This window comes from Sebastes fasciatus, chromosome 14 (genome assembly GCF_043250625.1).
Source record: "Sebastes fasciatus isolate fSebFas1 chromosome 14, fSebFas1.pri, whole genome shotgun sequence".
Taxonomy (NCBI): Eukaryota; Metazoa; Chordata; class Actinopteri; order Perciformes; family Sebastidae; genus Sebastes; species Sebastes fasciatus.
In genome coordinates, this window is record NC_133808.1 from 28,382,886 (window position 1) to 28,401,785 (window position 18,900).

The 18,900-nt window shown below is 40.8% G+C and overlaps 1 protein-coding gene across 22 annotated transcripts in view; it reads left to right on the top strand.

Annotated features, from left to right (window-relative positions):
• Positions 1–529: 529 nt before the first annotated feature.
• The window catches only part of caska (calcium/calmodulin-dependent serine protein kinase a), a 142,398-nt gene continuing 124,027 nt past the window's right edge, over positions 530–18,900 (top strand). For 7 of the 22 annotated variants that reach the window (XM_074657738.1, XM_074657722.1, XM_074657726.1 and 4 more), the window contains exon 1: positions 535–1,075. Coding sequence is in view for 20 of the 22 variants with exons in the window: in XM_074657722.1 (XP_074513823.1) it covers positions 1,017–1,075 (59 nt within the window). In the remaining 2 variants the exon portion in view is untranslated. Of the gene's footprint in view, positions 1,076–18,900 lie in introns of all 22 variants that reach the window. The other 15 variants (XM_074657728.1, XM_074657724.1, XM_074657734.1 and 12 more) reach the window with 5 other exon arrangements.

The following is an 18,900-nucleotide window of genomic DNA, read 5'->3' on the forward strand; positions in this document are numbered from 1 at the left end:
TTAAATATCGCTCCACGCTTGCGCTAAATTTGATAATAGGCAGCCATTCAACATAAAATCTCAAATCAATAAATCATTAAAAAATGTGTTTATTAATAATAATAATAATAATAATAATAGTAATTGTTTTGTTATTTTTTTGTTATTATTTTTTTAATAATTTCTATTGCATATCTTAAAACCAATAAAAATTGGATTAAAAAAAAATAAAAATGAACCTATGTCAAGTTTTGGCGCTAAAGGAAAGTTAACTTCTGTTAAAATGTATGGACATGCTTCATTCATCCTCCTCCTCCTCTCTTCCGGGTAGGAACTCCAACTTCACATGTCTCTCCATTGAAACAGTCCTTAGGAAACTGCGGTTCTGGAGCGGCTTTTAACGGCGCCGCCACTCCGCCATATTGGCTCAAAGCCTCATAGTCCTCCAAGGAGAATCCTGGGTAACGGCTTGGCGCCCGAATGGAGTCCTGTCTGAACAGCTTCATATAACCTAAAACCCCCCTCCACCGTGTGTGGGCGGAGCTTAGATATTCTGGAAGCTCCGTGGAGCTGAACCGTCCAGGCAGACAGAGCTGCTACACCAACGGCTGGAAAGTGTCTCCAAACCGCCGGAGAGAGCGGAGCAGTTGAGGACTCTTGTCAGTTTACGCACGACAGGAGGACTGTCTGTGTGTTTGTTTGACCGTATGCTTTGATACCGGGACGGTGTGTGGGGAAAGGAAAGGCGGGGCAGAACCGAAACTGGTGGTGGTGGTGGCGGAGGTGGACTCCTAAAAACTGGATTTGGTGCCGATTCACACACAGTTACGCAGCGTTATTTGGGGTGGCGGTTGGGGTCCACGAAGGAGGCAACAACTGGAACTCATTAACCGACTACCGTGCACCCTGCTGCGGACGGTGCAGTCCAGTTATCTCTACCCATCGGTCAGCTCGCTTGTGGCCTCCGTTCCCACCACAAGCAGCCGCTTTGGGACGCCTATTTTGGGGGATAATATTTCCCCAGCCGGGGTCGGACTATGGCGGACGACGACATCCTCTTTGAAGATGTGTACGAGCTCTGCGAGGTCATTGGCAAGTAAGTGATGCATTGCATTTATTTATTTTATTGCATTTATTAATTTGATTGCATTTATTTATTTTATTGCATTTATTCATTTGATTGCATTTATTTATTTTATTAATTTTATTGCATTTATTAATTTATTGCATTTATTAATTTTATTGCTTTTTCCAATTAGCTCCTCAGGGTATGACATTTATTTATTTTCATTTATTTATTTTATTCCATTTATTTATTTTATTGCATTTATTAATTTTATTGCATTTATTTATTTTATTAATTTTATTGCATTTATTAATTTATTGCATTTATTAATTTTATTGCATTCATTTATTTTATTGCATTTATTAATTTAATTGCATTTATTTATTTTATTGCTTTTTCCAATTAGCTACTCATCATAATATCCTCAGGGTATGACATGTAAAGATGCATGCACAAAAAAAAGCATCATAATTGAACATATAGTGACCTTAATAGTGACCTGCACTATCTGTTTATATAATGTTTATTTTTGTTTATAGCTTATTTTGTATATTGTATATTGGTAGAATTTCTTTTGTTATTATACTGTTTACTTGCACCAACAACACCAAAGCAAATTCCTAGTGTATACCTCTTACACCTGGCAATAAACACGATTCTGATTCTGATTCAGTTTTTATGCTATCTTGGTAATATTATTTTAAGATAAGATATTCCTTTATTAGTCCCGCAGTGGGGGGATTTGCAGTGTACAGCAGCAAAGGGGATAGTGCAAAAAAAAAAGGGCTAAACAAAGTATAACAAAATATGAACCATTTAAATAGGAGGAAGTATAAAAATAGGAGCAGTATATACAGTATTGAAAATAAACAGACTATTAACAAAATTGCACAAGTGGAAAATGATATTGCATAGTGAGAATGAATGAATGAAATTTCACCTGAAAATATCAGGTTATAGTCAGTTTTTTTGGTGTGTAAATGGTCTACTGGGAGCAGTGCTGGTTGTGGAGTCTGACAGCTGCAGGAAGGAAGGACCTTAACACGCATGCATAACCCACAACAATTTAATACACATGCCTTTTTTATTATGGATGTGACAACCAGCTTTATTGCAACCTGAAGATAAGATTTCACTGTGGCAGCATCCTCCTCCTGCACGGTTCCTGTGCTGTAGTTGCTCAGTACTTGGCATGATGCCTGTGTGCTTTGACCTAGTGGCAGTTGGCAACTTGTGCTGCAGAGATGAAAGGGCAGGGCACCAGACCACCATGAGTCATGCATGCACGCTGCACATCTGGTCATCATTAGTGACTGGAGGTCTCTCACCCAGACTACTTGGGTTGGGAGTAACTGCAAAGGGGAAGAGGATACTAGTACATGTTTTGGTAATGTTTTTTTGCATAGAGAAGTGACAGCATTTCATCCAGGTTGTGTTCACCAGGAGGTATAAATCAAATAAGCATTTCATCCTATATGAAATAGTATAGCTACAATATAAACAAATGTAGAATTAGGGCTGGGACGATACACCAATCTCCCGATTCGATACTATCACGATACGTGGGTGACGATTCAATATGTATTGCGATTCAATATTATGATTTATTGTGATTTGTCATCTTTTTTACCACTAGACCATGGGAAAACACACTTCTAGGGACTTTTACTTTGGAAAATATCTAAATTAATGCATTAAAATGTTTGATTTTCAGTATGCATGTAGTCGGAGATGTCCTGAAGTCATTGTCAGGCATTGTATTTATTAATACATTTCCCTCTCAAATTAGTGGTAATTTCCTTTTAATTTATAAGGGACATGTAATGTTTTATACTTCTGGCGAATATAATCCAATCAATCTTATTTCCATATATGTATTTTCTATCTACATTTCGGTGAACTGTTTTTGTGATATATAAGAGAAGAACATTTCCAAACGACTCGCCATGTTGGTTCCGGTTTGAAAGCTGGGAGCAGCAGCCCATGAGGGAAAGCGTTCGTCCAATCAGGTGTCTAGTGGCAGCCCCGCCAAGCGTCCAATGCTGGGAAGGGAGGCGATCCCTCGCGATACTGTAAACTCCCCTCAGAATAATAGTTCTTGTTTCAGAATGTGGTTGCTGCTGCAATTACCTTTCTTTTTGTTGTAATCCTGCTTTAGAAGTAAGGGAGGCAACAAAGCTTGGTGTATCATTAACCTTTATCCATATAATTAGAATCTATTGCAGCCAGGTGGAGTGTTGTGACAGTCTACCTACCTACACTCTACTAGTGTGTGAAAGTAGATGTTCCCTGCTGCTCCGGGGATGGCTAACGACCAGAAACGGTTAAAAATGGTGTATCCATGCAGCTGTAGTCCTTTTTATCTGGTGACCCAGCCTCTAAGGTCATTAGCCTTTTATACTCCTTCAGCTTTGTTCTGCAGTACCTGCACCACACCTGGGACTTTCCAACCTGATATAATCGCTCGGCTTCATAAAGGAAGTGTAAGAAGAGAGGCAGTAAATGCTTAGGGAGACAGTCACTTTGTTTTGATATGTCCAGCCGAGACAGTTGAATGAGTGGAGAAGATCTGTTTGAGGGGGGAAAACTGTTTCTGCTTCGACCGACGCATGAATAAGTGAATGTGTCATCCAAACTGCTGGTCTTGAATGAAGCACTTCATTGGGCGTTACAAACAGAAGCTCCAATGTGAAATCAGGAGCTTGGCAGGCTTTGACGGACGCAGCCAGTCAGTCATAGCAGGCTGACTGGTTATGCGGTGTCACAGAGATGGTTGACTGTTTGACAGGGTGATAAGACCTGCGCTGCACTGTACATGTTTAGGCAAGTCTTGAACCGGTGTGTACTCTCTTTTTATCCCACACACGGTCACAAGCAGTTTCTTTCTCGATCACTCAAACAGCATGATCCCAAAGAAATCCTCCTGCTCTACCAGCCTTCATGTACAAATATAATAATCAAGGATTTTGTGGGGCAGGAGGAACACTTTTAAAGCCAAATGCTTTGAGTCAGCCACACACAAACACACTTAGTTTTCTGAATCACAGCCTTACTCATTGCGTTGGACAGATTGTCTGTGATTTACAGTTTGCAGAAGAAGAGAGCGGCCTTTTATCAGCCGACCTGCTGCTCTCTCTGTGTGTTGGAGAGCTGCTGCAGCCACGGCTTCTTTTTAAGACTGCTCTGAAGCACCAATTGTGGGTTTTGATGCTGAAAGAGACTGGGAGGGGAAACCCGACCAGATGACAACACCGCAGTCAGGAAAGGCATTACTTTAAAAGCCCAACGCCCTGCATCGTGCATAGGCGTGAGTGTGCATCTGCTGGGTTAGACCCGTGGATTCGCAAATACAGACCTATATATAGGTCATCCTGAACTGTGCTTGGAAAGCAGCGTTGTGAGCCCTGCTCTGTGTGTGTTCTCTGGATTTATGTAGGTGTGTGGCCTTTTGGAAAACAGGATCCACCCTGTAGTTGTGTCCATATTTATGCACATGCATCAGTTGTACTTGTATTTTTTTAAGAGCATTGACCTCAGACAAAAGCCTGCCTGTCTCCCACGTGAGCATGTTGTGTACATCTGTCTTGCTGTCAGATTGATCCTGCCCCTACTGTGTCCCGAGGCACAGAAACAAGAGGATGGAGTGGGTGATGGGTGGGATAAAATAAATAGTGATGTTAGGACAAGAAGAAAAGAAGGAGGAGAGTAAATCTGGGATGGAGGATGACAGAGAGAAAGAGAGGTGACGTTAGAGATGGGATGAGTGAGGGAGCAGGAGAGGTCAGGGGCGCAGTAGAGGGAAGCAGTCCATTAGTTTGACTCACACATTAAGAGACATCCTGTGCCTTCAGGCCATGCTCTTTTCTAGTTCATCCACGGAAAAAGAAAAGTTATGCGTGTGTGTGCCTGTGTTTCTCACAGTAGGGGACGTAACAGCACTTTATGCATAAAGAAATGGACAGTTGTTTTTACTTTGTTTTTCCTCGCAGCTCTAAACTGCACTGCAGTTAATACTTGGTGACAACAGCAAATGCTAATTTCAGTGCATCAGACCAAAACGGCACAGTAGTATCCCGGGCAAAGAACGTATATTGTATAATAAGAAGTTAAAGCCAATTGTTCGTTCCATTGCAACGTCAGCACCCAGCAGCAGAGCTCCGCCTCCGCCATTTTGGACTGTAAAACGGCCGCATACAAAGTGCTGTACAAAAGTAAAACAGTTATTTCTATGCTTTTGTCATAATTTTAATGTCTCTGCTGAAATGGCTTGTGTTGAACAATAAAAATATTATAAATATGCATGCTATTATAACTTATTTTTTTATTAAACTTTTTTGTCCGGCCGCTTCCCAGAGGAGCATAACGTGAGCGATGGACATAAATGGAAGTTAGAAAAATCTAGCACACAGATTTTAAGAGCAATCTCAAACTTTTTCATGTCAAAGACCTCCAGAATCGATGCTCAATATACCACAGACCAAGGATGTATAAGAGGTTGTGTCCTGTGCTTTTGCTCTGCGTGTTAGTAAATAGCCTACAACTCCATTAAATTCTGTTTATGTCATGCTACTAGCGCTACTAGCTACTGGACGATCGCCGGTTGTTTGGGAACAGAGACGTTAATACATCCACCACAGTACAGGCTTACAGCATCCAGCCCATGGGCGTATTATAAGATAATAAAAGTGTTAAATTACAGCCAATATATCCATTTTTACAACTAGCAGGAAGCTGGCAGAACCGGATATGTCATATGAACATGCAGGGCGGCACAGTCTGCAGCGCTATCTAATGGCTGTTGTCAAAAAAGCACTAGAGTTTCGCCTCTTTGCTTCTATACTGTTTGTCCCAGGTTTGGTTATGATGTCATGGTTGCAACACCAGATTGCAGTCTCCACACACTGATGCTACAGTCACAGGCCATTGAGAGGTTATGCAGCAAACCGTTGAGTCTCTCTCTGTGTTAATGGAGCCAAAAAGCGGGAGTTAGTTTTAGCTGTGTGAATCAATGGCCTACCTGTGCTGAACATTTGGACTCACTGTGGATTTAATAGCGGATATTCCTATAACATATCGCCGTAGAGCTGATCTGCTGCTCCACTGTGAATAAAATGAATTACCCCTCATTTGCATACCTCATGGCCTAGGAGGACACTCGGGGGTGCTGTACAAAGCCTGAATGTCGATATAACTTTCGGTCCAAGGAGGTGTGTGTGTTAATGTGTATTGCATGTGTCAGGTCTTGCAATTGTGTGGTGCCTTTCCAAGAGGAGACAGGGAATATATGCCCGAGGCCTAGCTCCATCTCCAGTGCATGTGTCCCATTCACCTCATGCGGTGAACTGACATCCAGCTTGCTGTGGAAAAAATTATGGTAATAACGAGGAAGGTTTGTAAGTGTGTGTGCCTCCCTCATCCTTCTCCTTTCCTTCAGGAAGAGTAGAGTGCTTTTCTTGTGCCAAGGTGCAGTTTAGTTAATTATGTATTTTAAAGGCTCTGTGCTAAGGTTTTGTGTATTTATGTGCAGGCGTTTGCACACATTCGTCCTTGGTAAAAAATGTGTGTAACACTGACCTACATCAGGACAGGCAGCCCTACAGGAGCCCCGTCTCTCTGACAGAGTTGGCCGTGGGGGCTGAGGTTGTTAATGGTGATAAGCAGAGGCTAGCTAATGCTGAGCATGAGTGGTGGCCAGCCTCACTGTGCATTGATGAATTGGCCAGTGGTGGTATTCTACAAATAAGCCAACCCAGACCATGGCACCAGCAGACCCATGGGCTGTGGGTCAGTAGGTTAAACACTGCTTTGCTTACATTGTCAGACCTGAGTGTGTTTTTAAAAGGCAGCTTGCCCGGCACTGAACTTAATGGCAGCTGTGTTCACGGCAGAGGATCTGCTCCTGGAAAAAGATATTACACTGGGGGTCAATTTGAATAACAGCATGTGCCAAGTGCTGGTATTTTCTTCACTGAGGCCACATCCACACTAGGGCTGGGACGATTCACCTATCTCCCGATTTAATACTATCAAGATACTTGGGTGCCGATTCAATATTTACTGTCATTTTTAAGTATTGCGTTTCTACAAGTATTGGGATTCGATATTACGATTTATTGCAACCACTTTTTTAACACTAGATCATGGGAAATCGTTGAATCATACACTTCTAGGGCTTTTTACTTTGGTAAATCAATACAGTAAAATGTTTGATTTTCAGCATGTATGTAGTCAGAGATCTCCTGAAGTCAAATATATCAGTCATTTTCAGGCAATATTTATGACATTACTAGCAGTTGTTGTGCAGTTAAATTCTGCATTTTATAATACTACTACTGCCTACATGCACAGGATGCAAGCTAGTATTCGAGCGCTTTGCGTCGATTCCCGTGTCCAGCGCTGCTTCCTGTTTACACCGGCACACGCATGCTCAGTGTATGTGAACGGTCATGTGATATGTGTTTTCAGGCGTGGTAGTATGGACGGAGATTAATTCTGAAATAGCCCTAAAACTCTCGTCTGGATGGAGATGGTTTTTGTTTTAAAACCAAAACATATTAGTGTGGATGAAGCCTCTGTTGAGATGTCTGCTTGCCAGGGATGGCCAGGATGTTCCTTCTCTAACAAGCTCTCTTTAGCTCTAATAAATCCATTTTAATTGGCAGTCTAAAGTCACTGTTACTGAACAATATACCAATTAAGAAATGCAAGTTTTTAAAAGTCATAATGCGTCAACAATGTGTGACTGAATGGGGTCCGTGGCCCTTCAGGGAATACAGGCGCGGCGTTGTCTCCGGGGCCTTCGCCTGCACCATGCGCATAATTGTGTGCGAGCAGCTTGTATTATATGATCTTGGCCTCTCTGTTGGGGTTTGGAGGAGAAAATCTGCTGAAAGGCTGGTTCCCGCACGCACAATTACACATAGATGATATAGCGGAGAGATCTCACACTCAACCACTAAAATATTAATCCATCCTCATCAAGCTGGAGAAATACACCCCCAGCAGACCCCAGCAGCTCTCTATGTGCAGCGGCGAGTAAAAAAACCTACATCTGGCTTCTTCTTGTTGAGCCACTCAGAAGAAAAAGCTCTGTTCAAGTCACACAATAGCTACTGTACCTGCTGAAGCACCCTCTGTGTGTTTACATTTATGGTTGTTGTGGCTTTTGAGCTGACTGAATTTAAAATTTCCTCTGAAGTGGCTCTCTTCCCTTCCCTGTTTCTGTCAGAGATATTGATCTAAAACAGTAACATGTGGTGTGTTTAAACCTGCAATAACAGGGAACAAGTTGTGAGCACAACATTGACCTCTCATCCTATAAATTGATATGGTGAACTTGTGAGCAAACCTTTTCTTATTTCCACATCCAGCAGTTACAGAGCAGCAACATGAGCGTTCATTTGGAGTAGGGCTGCCCCCTCTTAGTCGATTAGTTGACTAATCGGTCGTTTTGGTCTTAGTCGACTAAGATTTCTTTAGTCGATTAGTTGTTTTTTATGCTTTTTGTTCATGCTGAAAGACTGAATGACTGCTTAATCAAAAAAATACTGTATTTTCACCCAGGAGACCGTCGTTCGTGTCCCATGTGAAACCAGAAGTCAATGTTGATTTATTTCACATAACTACCGTACTTAAGTAATGCCACTTCCGTAGTTATTTTAACCCAGATGTCGACTTAGTTGTCACGTAACTGCCGTACTTAATAACACCACTTCCTTACTTATTTTAACCCAAACCACAATCTTTTCCTAAACCTAACCAAGTAGTTTTGTTGCCTAAACCTAACCAAGTTATTTACTGTGAAGACGGAAGTTTATTTTGAAAAGACTGCATGCATGTTTCAAGTGCTAATTGACACATGTTGCTGGACATTCGTAGGAAAACACACGATAAATGAGGAAATCATTTTCGTAAGATATCATATGACTCGTTGAATGAGGATACGTGCATAGTTTCAGTGATATGATTGGCTGTTTTTGCATTGTCAAACCATTAACTTTCCTGATAGATAGTACTGGTTTCAAGATATGTGAAGCTATTGCAGTATAAATTGCAGTTATGCGTCGATATGGCCAACCCCTATATTGCAACTTAATGATTATTATCAACATGTTTGATATCGTGTGGTTGACCAAAGCTAATTGTTCCACTGGCCAGTGTCAAAGTGGAAGTTTTGGCTGAGCAATGTGAGATGTCCTCCAGTGAAACAATGTGCATTTGGCCTTGAGCTGTGTAACTATCTGCAGCTTCTCCACCAAACAAACAGTCCTTAAGATATTTATAGAGACTGCCAGTCACTGGTTCATTTTAAACCAAGTCTAGATGTGTTTTTCACCTCTGAAGGCTGCTGTGTACGCCAGGCAGCATTATAGGAAGAGCAGCGTAATCAGAGCCGTTATCCAGGAAGCTCTTTCTTGCTTTCTTTCATTTCCACTTCATGTTCGCATTGAGGGAAGAAAAAAAGCATATGTGACACCTGACCTTTTAACTAATAGAGTAATCAGTCATGTTCACCAGATGATGCGGAGGAAGAGGCCTGTTTGATACAATCTGTCTCATTGTTGTCAGATTGGCTAAGCAGCCTTAAGTATTTCAGTTATCTGTGCAAGAGCAGCTTGATATGGGCTCGTGTGCCTCCGCTATGGCTGGAATTTGGTGTGAAAATGAACTTAATTTGCTTGGCTGCAAAAGCTTGAGATATATCCCGGATAATTTCCACCGGAAAGAGACTGTGTGAGTTTATAATCCCAGAGGCTTGCATCCCAGAAGGGTTTTAACTGAAGTGAGTATTTTTCGTATTTATTAAAAACAGTTGTGTTATGTGGTTATTTAATAGTGTTTTTATATTGACTTTGTGTCTTTATTCACTGACAGTGTGGTAGCTGGTCATCTATTTATCCGTTCTACTCTTAATTGAATAATTGATAGAGACTCAGCTGTGTTTATGTACAGGCTGTGCTCTTAAGTACTGTTTGAAGCTCCTGTGCCAAAACATGTTATATGTTTTGAATAAAATATATATATATAATATAAGCCCAAATATTTGAAATTTATTGTCAGAGAGAAGACCAAGAACACCAGTGAGTAATTTCATTTGAAAAGTTAAAACTAGTACATTTCTGGATTTTTTTTAATTTAAAAATGATTTGCATGATTAATTAGACTATCAGAATTGTTGTTGATTTTCTGACAATCTATTAATAATTTGGACAGAAAAAATGAAAAGGAGTGGGAGGCTGTTAGGTAGGGATGTCACGATACCGGAAATTTAGTAGTCGATGCTAATTCAAAACCACGTTAAAAAACCCAGACCAAACAATAAATCCCATCTACTACAACATCCACTCCTTTATTACCGTTTTCATACTGATATTTATTAGGAAGTTAAACAGGTCATAATTCCCTCTCTATTATCTATTTTATATTGCTGTGAAAACATCTCCTTCAAACAACTTAATTCAAGTTTCTCGCCAAAAGCTACATTTTACAAGATTGCATTTGAACACATCAGGATAACGTTTTTTATTTACCTTCGTCCAATACTCATTTTGACTGAATAGAGCCTGAATGCATCATAATGTACTCAATGGAACCTCCCGTTAACGTTAACTGTTAGCTCCATGAAGGACTGTGCTGCTTACTGGCTGCTAACGTTAACTAGCTCTCGTCATGCCGATTTCAACACAGATTTGTTGTTCACAATGAAGCATTATCAGGGAAAAAAACAGGGTGCGTTAATAATGAGTTTACTGCGTCCAAAACACATTTTCTAATGTCCCCGGGACGATGAGACGTCGTTAGTCTCTAGCCCTGACGGTACCGTAGAAAAACGAGTACTGTCATGTTTTCAGAATCGACTTGGTACCGAAGCATCGGTTCTTGTGACATCCCTACTGTTGGGTCACTTAAAACAACGCATTTCTAGTCAGGAGAGGACCCAAGATGTTTGTACCTGCCCTGAGCGTTGAAACATGGCAGACACACAGTTTCTGTTTTATACATGGGAACACATGTGTCTCTGAGTCGGGATCAGTGTTTGTGGCCACAGCAGGTTTCTGTTAGCTGACAAGGCGATACAGTACCCTTTTTATTGATGCATTATTTATGTATTATTCCCCACCTGACCCTGCGTGCTCTCCCACAGAGATGTCGTGTGTAAATAATGAGTTTCAACTGTAGGTTCATAACACACAGAAACACACCTAGAAAGATGATGATCTCATCTGCAGCATACACTCAACACTTGCAGCAGCACAAAGGTTTATATGCTAGTTGCCTTGGCTTTTATGAATAAATATGATATCATTGCTGAGCAAAGTCTTTTTTTTAGCGCCTGGTGGTTTTTGGTTTGTCTGGATTAAGTTGCCAAAAGTTGCTGTCGCTGCCAGTGACATTTTAGTGCTATTTTTTTTATTCCTTTCTCTTGTTTCCAGTTTATTTTCTTTGTCCTACTGTCGTTCAATTGGGGCCTTTTCAATCTAAACCAATTTCCATGCTGCATGCCAAAGCACACAGTGTCACCTGGGTTACAGCTGGGGCCTCCTGGAAAAACAACACCCACCATGCAACACACAGGGAAAAGACATTTCCCTTTCAAACAGTAAAAAATAGCTTTTGGGAGTTTTATAGCAGCAGAATTCATTCATACTGTCAGCTCACACAGAGCATCAGAAGTTACTTATTACACTAACCTAATGAAAGGCGAATGTGCTTGTATCAAAGAAACGTTTGGGCGTAATGTAATGACAGTCAGACCTGTTTGTTCAGTGGCAGGAGGAGAGGAAGAAAAAGATATGAAGAGAAAGGTCACAGCTGCAAGCTTAAAGTAGGAACCCTCCTGTGCCGGAGATGGTTTGCAGATGTTGAGGAGCTTTCCAGTGATTTCATCTGTTTTCACAGCACTAAGCCTTCATAGCAGTATGTTGTGCATATTGTGGTGAAGTTAACCCTGTTTCAGCGTGTAGCTAAAGACCTGATGCATAATTTAGGTCAAGTTGTAGTTCATGTAAAGGGCAGGTTTTTATGCTTCTGTAGCTTCCCAGTGGTGCTCCTTATGTACTCAAATCAAAGTACGTATGTTTTACTGTCAAAATGCTATTCTCCCAAGCCTTTTTCTCACGTGTCCTGACGTAGGTTTCTGCATGATGATTCTGCTACATACTCAGTATATACACATCTTTAAAGTCAGTGTATTAATGTTACATACAGTAACTTAGGTGGCGGTCTGCATGCTCCCAGTGTGGAGAAGCAGACCTGAGTACCGGCACAGAAGATAAGCAACGTACCGCAGTGGACGCCACGTTAGTTCGGATCTGAAAAGTCACACGGTAACACAAACAAACTAACCGATTATTGCAGCCGTAGATCAGCAACTCTTGTGTTCTGCATGGAAAAAATTACTGTTTTCGTGAATGGAGTCTGGTGGCTTTGAAGACAGTGATAGAACTGCTTCAGTTCCCTGTCGGTAAGGGCCGTCTGATGGCGAGGTGAATGTATTATCTGGGGATAAAAATATAATAAATTAATATAGAATCAGACTTAGAGCTGGTAGATACTGACTTTTTGAGGACAAGTATTGGGGCAAAAACCATCTTTAATCACTTTACTAGTAAGTAGAATCACTATGTTGATATTAAAAAGCATTTGTGATCTATTGAGTACTGTTAGCCCCAGATTCTTTAGTCTGTTAGTTTGCCAGCTAGTTATTTACTAACCTGTAAAATCTTCCAGGCTCTAACAAGGTATGAGCCCATTAAAACGTTTTCTTTAATGGTTGTGAAAATATTCTAAATATAGCGTACACTTAAACTGAAATTGATTTTTTTAGGTGGCTAAAACATATTTTTCGGCTCTCCTGTCCACAACCGCTTTACCTCACCGTCAGACGGCCCTTTCCGACGGGGAACTGAAGCCGTTGTATCGCTCTCTTCAAAGCCACCAGACTCCATTCACCAAAACAGTAATTTTCCCTCGGAGAACACAAGAGTATACTATACTATCAAGTATCAAAGAAATGATTGTGTCAAAGGTTCAGTAGAGAGAAGCAACCTGATTCTGGCCATGTCGGTGGTGGATGGTCTTGGTCCTGGTCTTGATGTGACTCAAAATAACAACATGGATGAGCTGAATATGACATTAATATTTTTAACTGTAGGTGCCTGAGAAAAAGTATTTCCATTAAGATTTCAGTCGCTTGTCCAAAAGTTTTATGCACTCAGTAGAAAAAGAGGAATACACCCAGTTTTTATAATCATATGGAAAAGCTTGAAGTTATATTATAAGGTTGAAGGAAGTTATATAAGCACTTATAACATAACAGTATCTACAGCAAGTGGTAAGATTGTGCAGAGACAAAGAATTGGATCTCGGATGAATCCTTGAGGAGCACCTGGCTTAATTGGAGATTAATTGTTATTGTAAAATGCACATTGAGTTCTATAATGTGAATAGAATTGTCAAGTCAATTTTATTTACATTGACCAATATCACAAATCACAAATCACAAATTTGCCTCGGGAGGTCTTTACAAGTGGAACTGTTTCCTGCCTCAAGGCCTCTTTCTCACAGTGGCAGGCCCATTGTTAATGACAGCAGCCATGGAGGCCTGTAGGCATGTTGTTGTAATAGATGATATTTTTATCGCTCTATTCAGCTAGTTTTCTAAAGCCGTTTCTATAGAGCTCCATCTCAGCACTCGTAGATTTCTCATCATTATCCGTGTTAGCGAGAGATCGGCCCATTTCCAGCTCCTACATGCTTTCTGTCTCACGCACACTCTCGCTGATGGGTGTGGGCGAAACACGTTTTTATGTAATTAACCTCTATTTAATGGGGCAGGTCAATTAAGAACAAATGTGTATTTACAATGCAAGTGTGGCCAGACAGCTGGAGGTACAACACACACTCTGCTGGATGGTAGAGTGCTGCATGTGCTAGTTCGTCCTCGCTGTATAAATGCTTTCTAATCCACTGGTTCCCAACCTATTTTCCTTGAACCCTCCCATACTCGTATCTGAGAAAAGCAGAGCCCTCCTCCATATTTTCTGACGTCAAAAAAATGACAAATTCTCGAACAAAATCCTCAATTTGAATAATGTGATTCGGTGTATTAAAAGAGTCAACTTTCTTTAATGAATATAACTCGTCTGTTTTGTCAACAGAAATAAAGTGGTGACGTCTTGACGGATTCGCCAAACGAATGCAGATATATAATATGATTTTTTTTACTATAATAGCGTTAGAGCCGAAATAGATTGTGGTTAAATAAATTAAATGTAATATTTGTTAGATTGTTTCTAGACCACCCTGTTTATACAGGTGCAGGCCTCCCTTTGTGCGAGAGAGCAAATCGTTTTTTGAAAGGCTAAATGCCAACAGATATGGATTGAAGCAGAATATTTCGTTAGTTAAAAATGCCCTTTTTTTGTTTTTCAATAAATTTTGACTTTTGGGCTTTACTACGCTCTGGATTTATAAGAAAAGTTTCACATTTAAGAAGCTGGAATCAGAGATCTTTGACTTTTTTTAATTACTCAAACTGATAAATCATTGATTTAATAGTTGACGACTAACCGATTAATCGTTTCAGCTGTAGTCCAATTCCCTGTAACTGCATACGTATTTGGCAATCCGATTCTGAATCGCTATGTCTACACTAAAGGATTTCCAGATTCTTTAGTTTGTTAGTCTGCCCGCTAGTTATTTACTAACCTATAAAAACTTCCAGGCTCTAACAAGGTACAAGTCCATTAAAACGTATTGCCTGTTAATTGGAGGCCAACACACTCTACTTCCTTGCTTTGTTACTCCTGTTCAGGGATGTGGGTGTGATCCACGACTGTGTTGACTTTAAGATTCGTCAGTCTGGTTGACATTTATCAATTTTTAAATTTTGTATTATCGCACAGTAATGATCTCAGTGGCTACACTCTTCTTGTGACTGAAATACTCAGCATTGAGTTTTCTTTGCATTGTGGCTGATTCAGACCCGAACACACGCATATGTTGATGATATATGTGCGTTATTATACAGTATGTACATTCAGATGAGTCTGGTGTATTGCGATGGTGGCCCCTGGTGAAAACTAGAATAGATGCATTTCATTTATTTCATCCAGTCTCTCATTATTGCTTTTATGTTTAACATGTTTTTTTCCTGAATGGGTTATAATGGGCTCTTCAGAGACAGGAAGTCTCATGTAGCAGTGATAAACACTGCCTGCCTCCTAAACAATGCTTCATATCGATTCGATGAACGCCTGTGAGAGACTCACACACACACACATATACACATACAGACACACACATTCAACCATCAGACTGTGAAACCCAGTAATTGTCTGTCCTTTTTCGTCCTTGAGCCTGATTTGTGATTATATCACGGTGCTGCGCAGATATATAACAGGTCAAATACACATACAAAATAGGTATATTTTGACAGACTTGGACAAGAACCTGCACCTATTAAATTATTTATTTCAGCGGCCGTGGCTGTGCTGGAGCTCACAACTCATTAATAGTGGCTGCAGAGGAGATACAGTGTGTGGTGCAGAGAGAGGTAGGCCGGTGTATACACATGCACGGTCACAGAATATCTCACCTTAAAGTCATTTTAATGATGCAGACATTTCAGACGGAGTGGGTAGATGTTTAGCAGCCTGCTTCTCTTTATGGCACCAGATGGGAAAATAAACTGATGGGGGGGAAAAGATGCAAAATGACTGGATGTGAATGAGATGCAGGCAGAGTAAGACAGTGCAGAGATTAGGTTAGGAAGCAGTGAATATTTGGAGGAGCATCGATGCGGAGGGCCTTAACGGGCCGCAGCCACATTTAGCCGGCGTATTACGGCTGTGTTGACATATTGTCTGACAGATGGGTGACACATGCTCGGTGTCTCAGCCCCATTGTAAGTGCAACGGGGGACTCGGTGACAGAGGCGCAGAGCGAGACTCGTCGCTGCGGTGAGCTGGGTGGAAAACCACATTGTCTTACTTCAAGCTGCCACAATCTCACAGTACAATGCACATTTACCACTTCGATTCCCTCTTTATCTCTTCCACTCCCTCAGTCTCTTTGCTCGCCATCAACTCTTGCTTAAAAAGTCAATCTTATTTATGAGTGTATTAAGTGTAGTGTAAATATAATGCTAGTATCAGTAATGCCTCATTTCCACTGCTTGGTTCGCCTCGACTCCACTCACTTTTGGTACCTTTTCTTTATTTTGATTTCCACTGTGGATATTACCCCCTCAATAGAGACGAGATTCTCAACTGATTCTCAGCTGATCGGGGTGGAAACTGGCGTGACATCTTCTTCAACTCGTTTAACTATGACTTGCCCCAAACTGCATGTGATTATCATAAAGTGGGCATGTCTGTAAAGGGAAGACTCGTGGGTACCCATAGAACCCATTTTCATTCACATATCTTGAGGTCAGTAGTTAAGGGGAACCCTTTGAAAATGGCCATGCCAGTTTTTCCTCGCCAAAATTGAGTGCAAGTTTGGAGCGTTATTTAACCTCCTTGAGTCAATATCAACGAGTAGTCATTGATATGACTCAACTCTCCAAGTTTTTGTGGTGCAACATCCTACAACGTCATCTCACCACAAACTGTGGTATTTCTATGCGTGTACTGCTGACCCACGCATACACACCAACACTCAACACACTGTGGGCTCTCTGACTCTTTTCTGTCACGCCTACTCGTGCCCTTGTACAATGTCTGTGCTCACATTTGTTCTCTTTTTTGTCAATCTGTCAGTCGCTTAAATGAAGCTGTCATTACTACACAACTGTCAATTTTTGTTTTGTAGTTATATAAAGTCAAGTCTTGGTAGTGGTAGCAACAGGACAGAGAATGAATAGAAGAACGGTACCAGTGTCACTTTCTGGCCTTCGCTGCCCTGCCATCTGGAGCACTGCGGGGAGCTGACAGCCTTCGACTGCATATGTTCTGTGTCGGTGCATGTGTGGCTCGGAAATATGCTCGGAAATATCCCATGTCTACACCTGTCAGCAGCATGACTCGATGTTAAAAACACCCTGCTATCACGGTCATTTGGTGGGCAGTTTGTGGAGAGCTAGTAGTGTTAAATCACTGCTTGCTTGTTCATTTTGTCTAGTGTGGATGTGTTTGTGCTCACACGGCGAATAGTCTGCTAGAGATATGATATTCTGTGACTGCCTGGCTGCATTCACACACTCACCCTCTCAAATATTTACCCTCTCCTCTTCCAAACTGTGGATTCACCTCCTGGCTGTTTGCTGCTGGGACTGGATGAGCGGGAGTGATGAGAGGATGAGTTGAGATCAGGTGCACTCTTAAGGAATGACTCATTGATGGAAGGAGGAGGAGGAGGAGGAGGAGGAGGGCTAGTAAGGCATGAAGCTTGTGCTCTGGGCGACTTTGGTTGAGAGTAGCTGAAGTGTTACGACTGATTTTTTGCCTTTTGGATCACCTGCCAGAGTGTGTGGGAATCTACCCCGTAAGAGGAGTCTCAGCTGCTCACTTTATCGTCTGGGTTTTGAAGAAAACTGAGAATAAAAATGCAAAATACACGGTACAGTCTTTTTGAAGCGTGGAGCTCTACTCTCCATGTCTTCATCGTTTCTTAGATTGTAGCATTTTCAACCAAACTGCGAAGTTTAAAATATTTAATCGCAGTTGATCGCACGATTGTCCGTAGTTAAACGCGATTAATCGCAAATTAATCACACTTTTTTATCTGTTCAAAATTACCGTAAAGGGAAAAACAGACAGGAATATACAACATCTTTAAATGATTATGTGATTCAGAGCATTTCATATGAGGGGGACAGAGCAATTAAATCAAATTATTTCTTCTGGCAGCTGAATTTGTGCTATTTATAATCAGTGCAAAGAATGACTAGTTGCACACCTGTGCTTCCTTTTGTTGCTCGCTCACAGCATGTGCAACAAACAAAAAGCGGTGTATTTAGCCACGTTTTGTTGAAATGTGCAGGCAGGGAGTGTTTGATACTAAAATACATCACTTAAAAGTGATGGAAGGCAGAACAGAAGCATATGTTTTACTCTGCTGGGTTTGTCGAGGTAATAGTTGGAAAGAGGACAAAATAGTGTGTCGGTGTTATTGAGCACAGTGTGATGGAATTTGGTTTAGTGAGGAGAAAGGAGAGCTGAAATGTGCTGGAGTCAGTAGTGTTTCATTTCATGTTTATTTTGACGAAATTGTTTTTTTTAGTTAGTTTTATTTAGTTTCTGTTGAGTTTAAATGAGGTGTACTTACTGAAGCACCTTCTTTACAACACCTCAGAGTTTGATTGAAGTGTGCTTAACGAGTAAAAAAAAACCAGAACTTAAAATGTTGTAGTTTTAGATGCTCCGCCGCCTGAACTGCGAAGCTGCACACATACTGTACACCTATGCTGACGGAAAAGAGACGAACTGAACATGCCACACACATTTTACCGGCGCGTAGTAGTAACGTTACTACCAGGCAGCACCTGCGATGGTAAAAACAAGGGAAATATATTTTAAAGACAAGACGATAGTTGCATAAACTATTTGATTTTTTAAATAACTGAATAGAGCGGCAACAATTAATCAATTAGTTGTCAACTATTAAATGAATCACCAACTATTTTGATAATCGATTTGAGTAATTTTTTAAGAAAAAAACAACAAAAACATTTAATTAAATGTGAATATTAAAGAAGTAAAGTCTAAATTCTCTGATTCCAGCTTCTTAAATGTGAATATTTTCTGGTTTCTTTACTCATCTATGACAGTAGACTGAATATCTTTGAGTTGTGGACAAAACAAGACATATGAGGACGTCATCTTGGGCTTTGGGGAACACTGATTGAATAT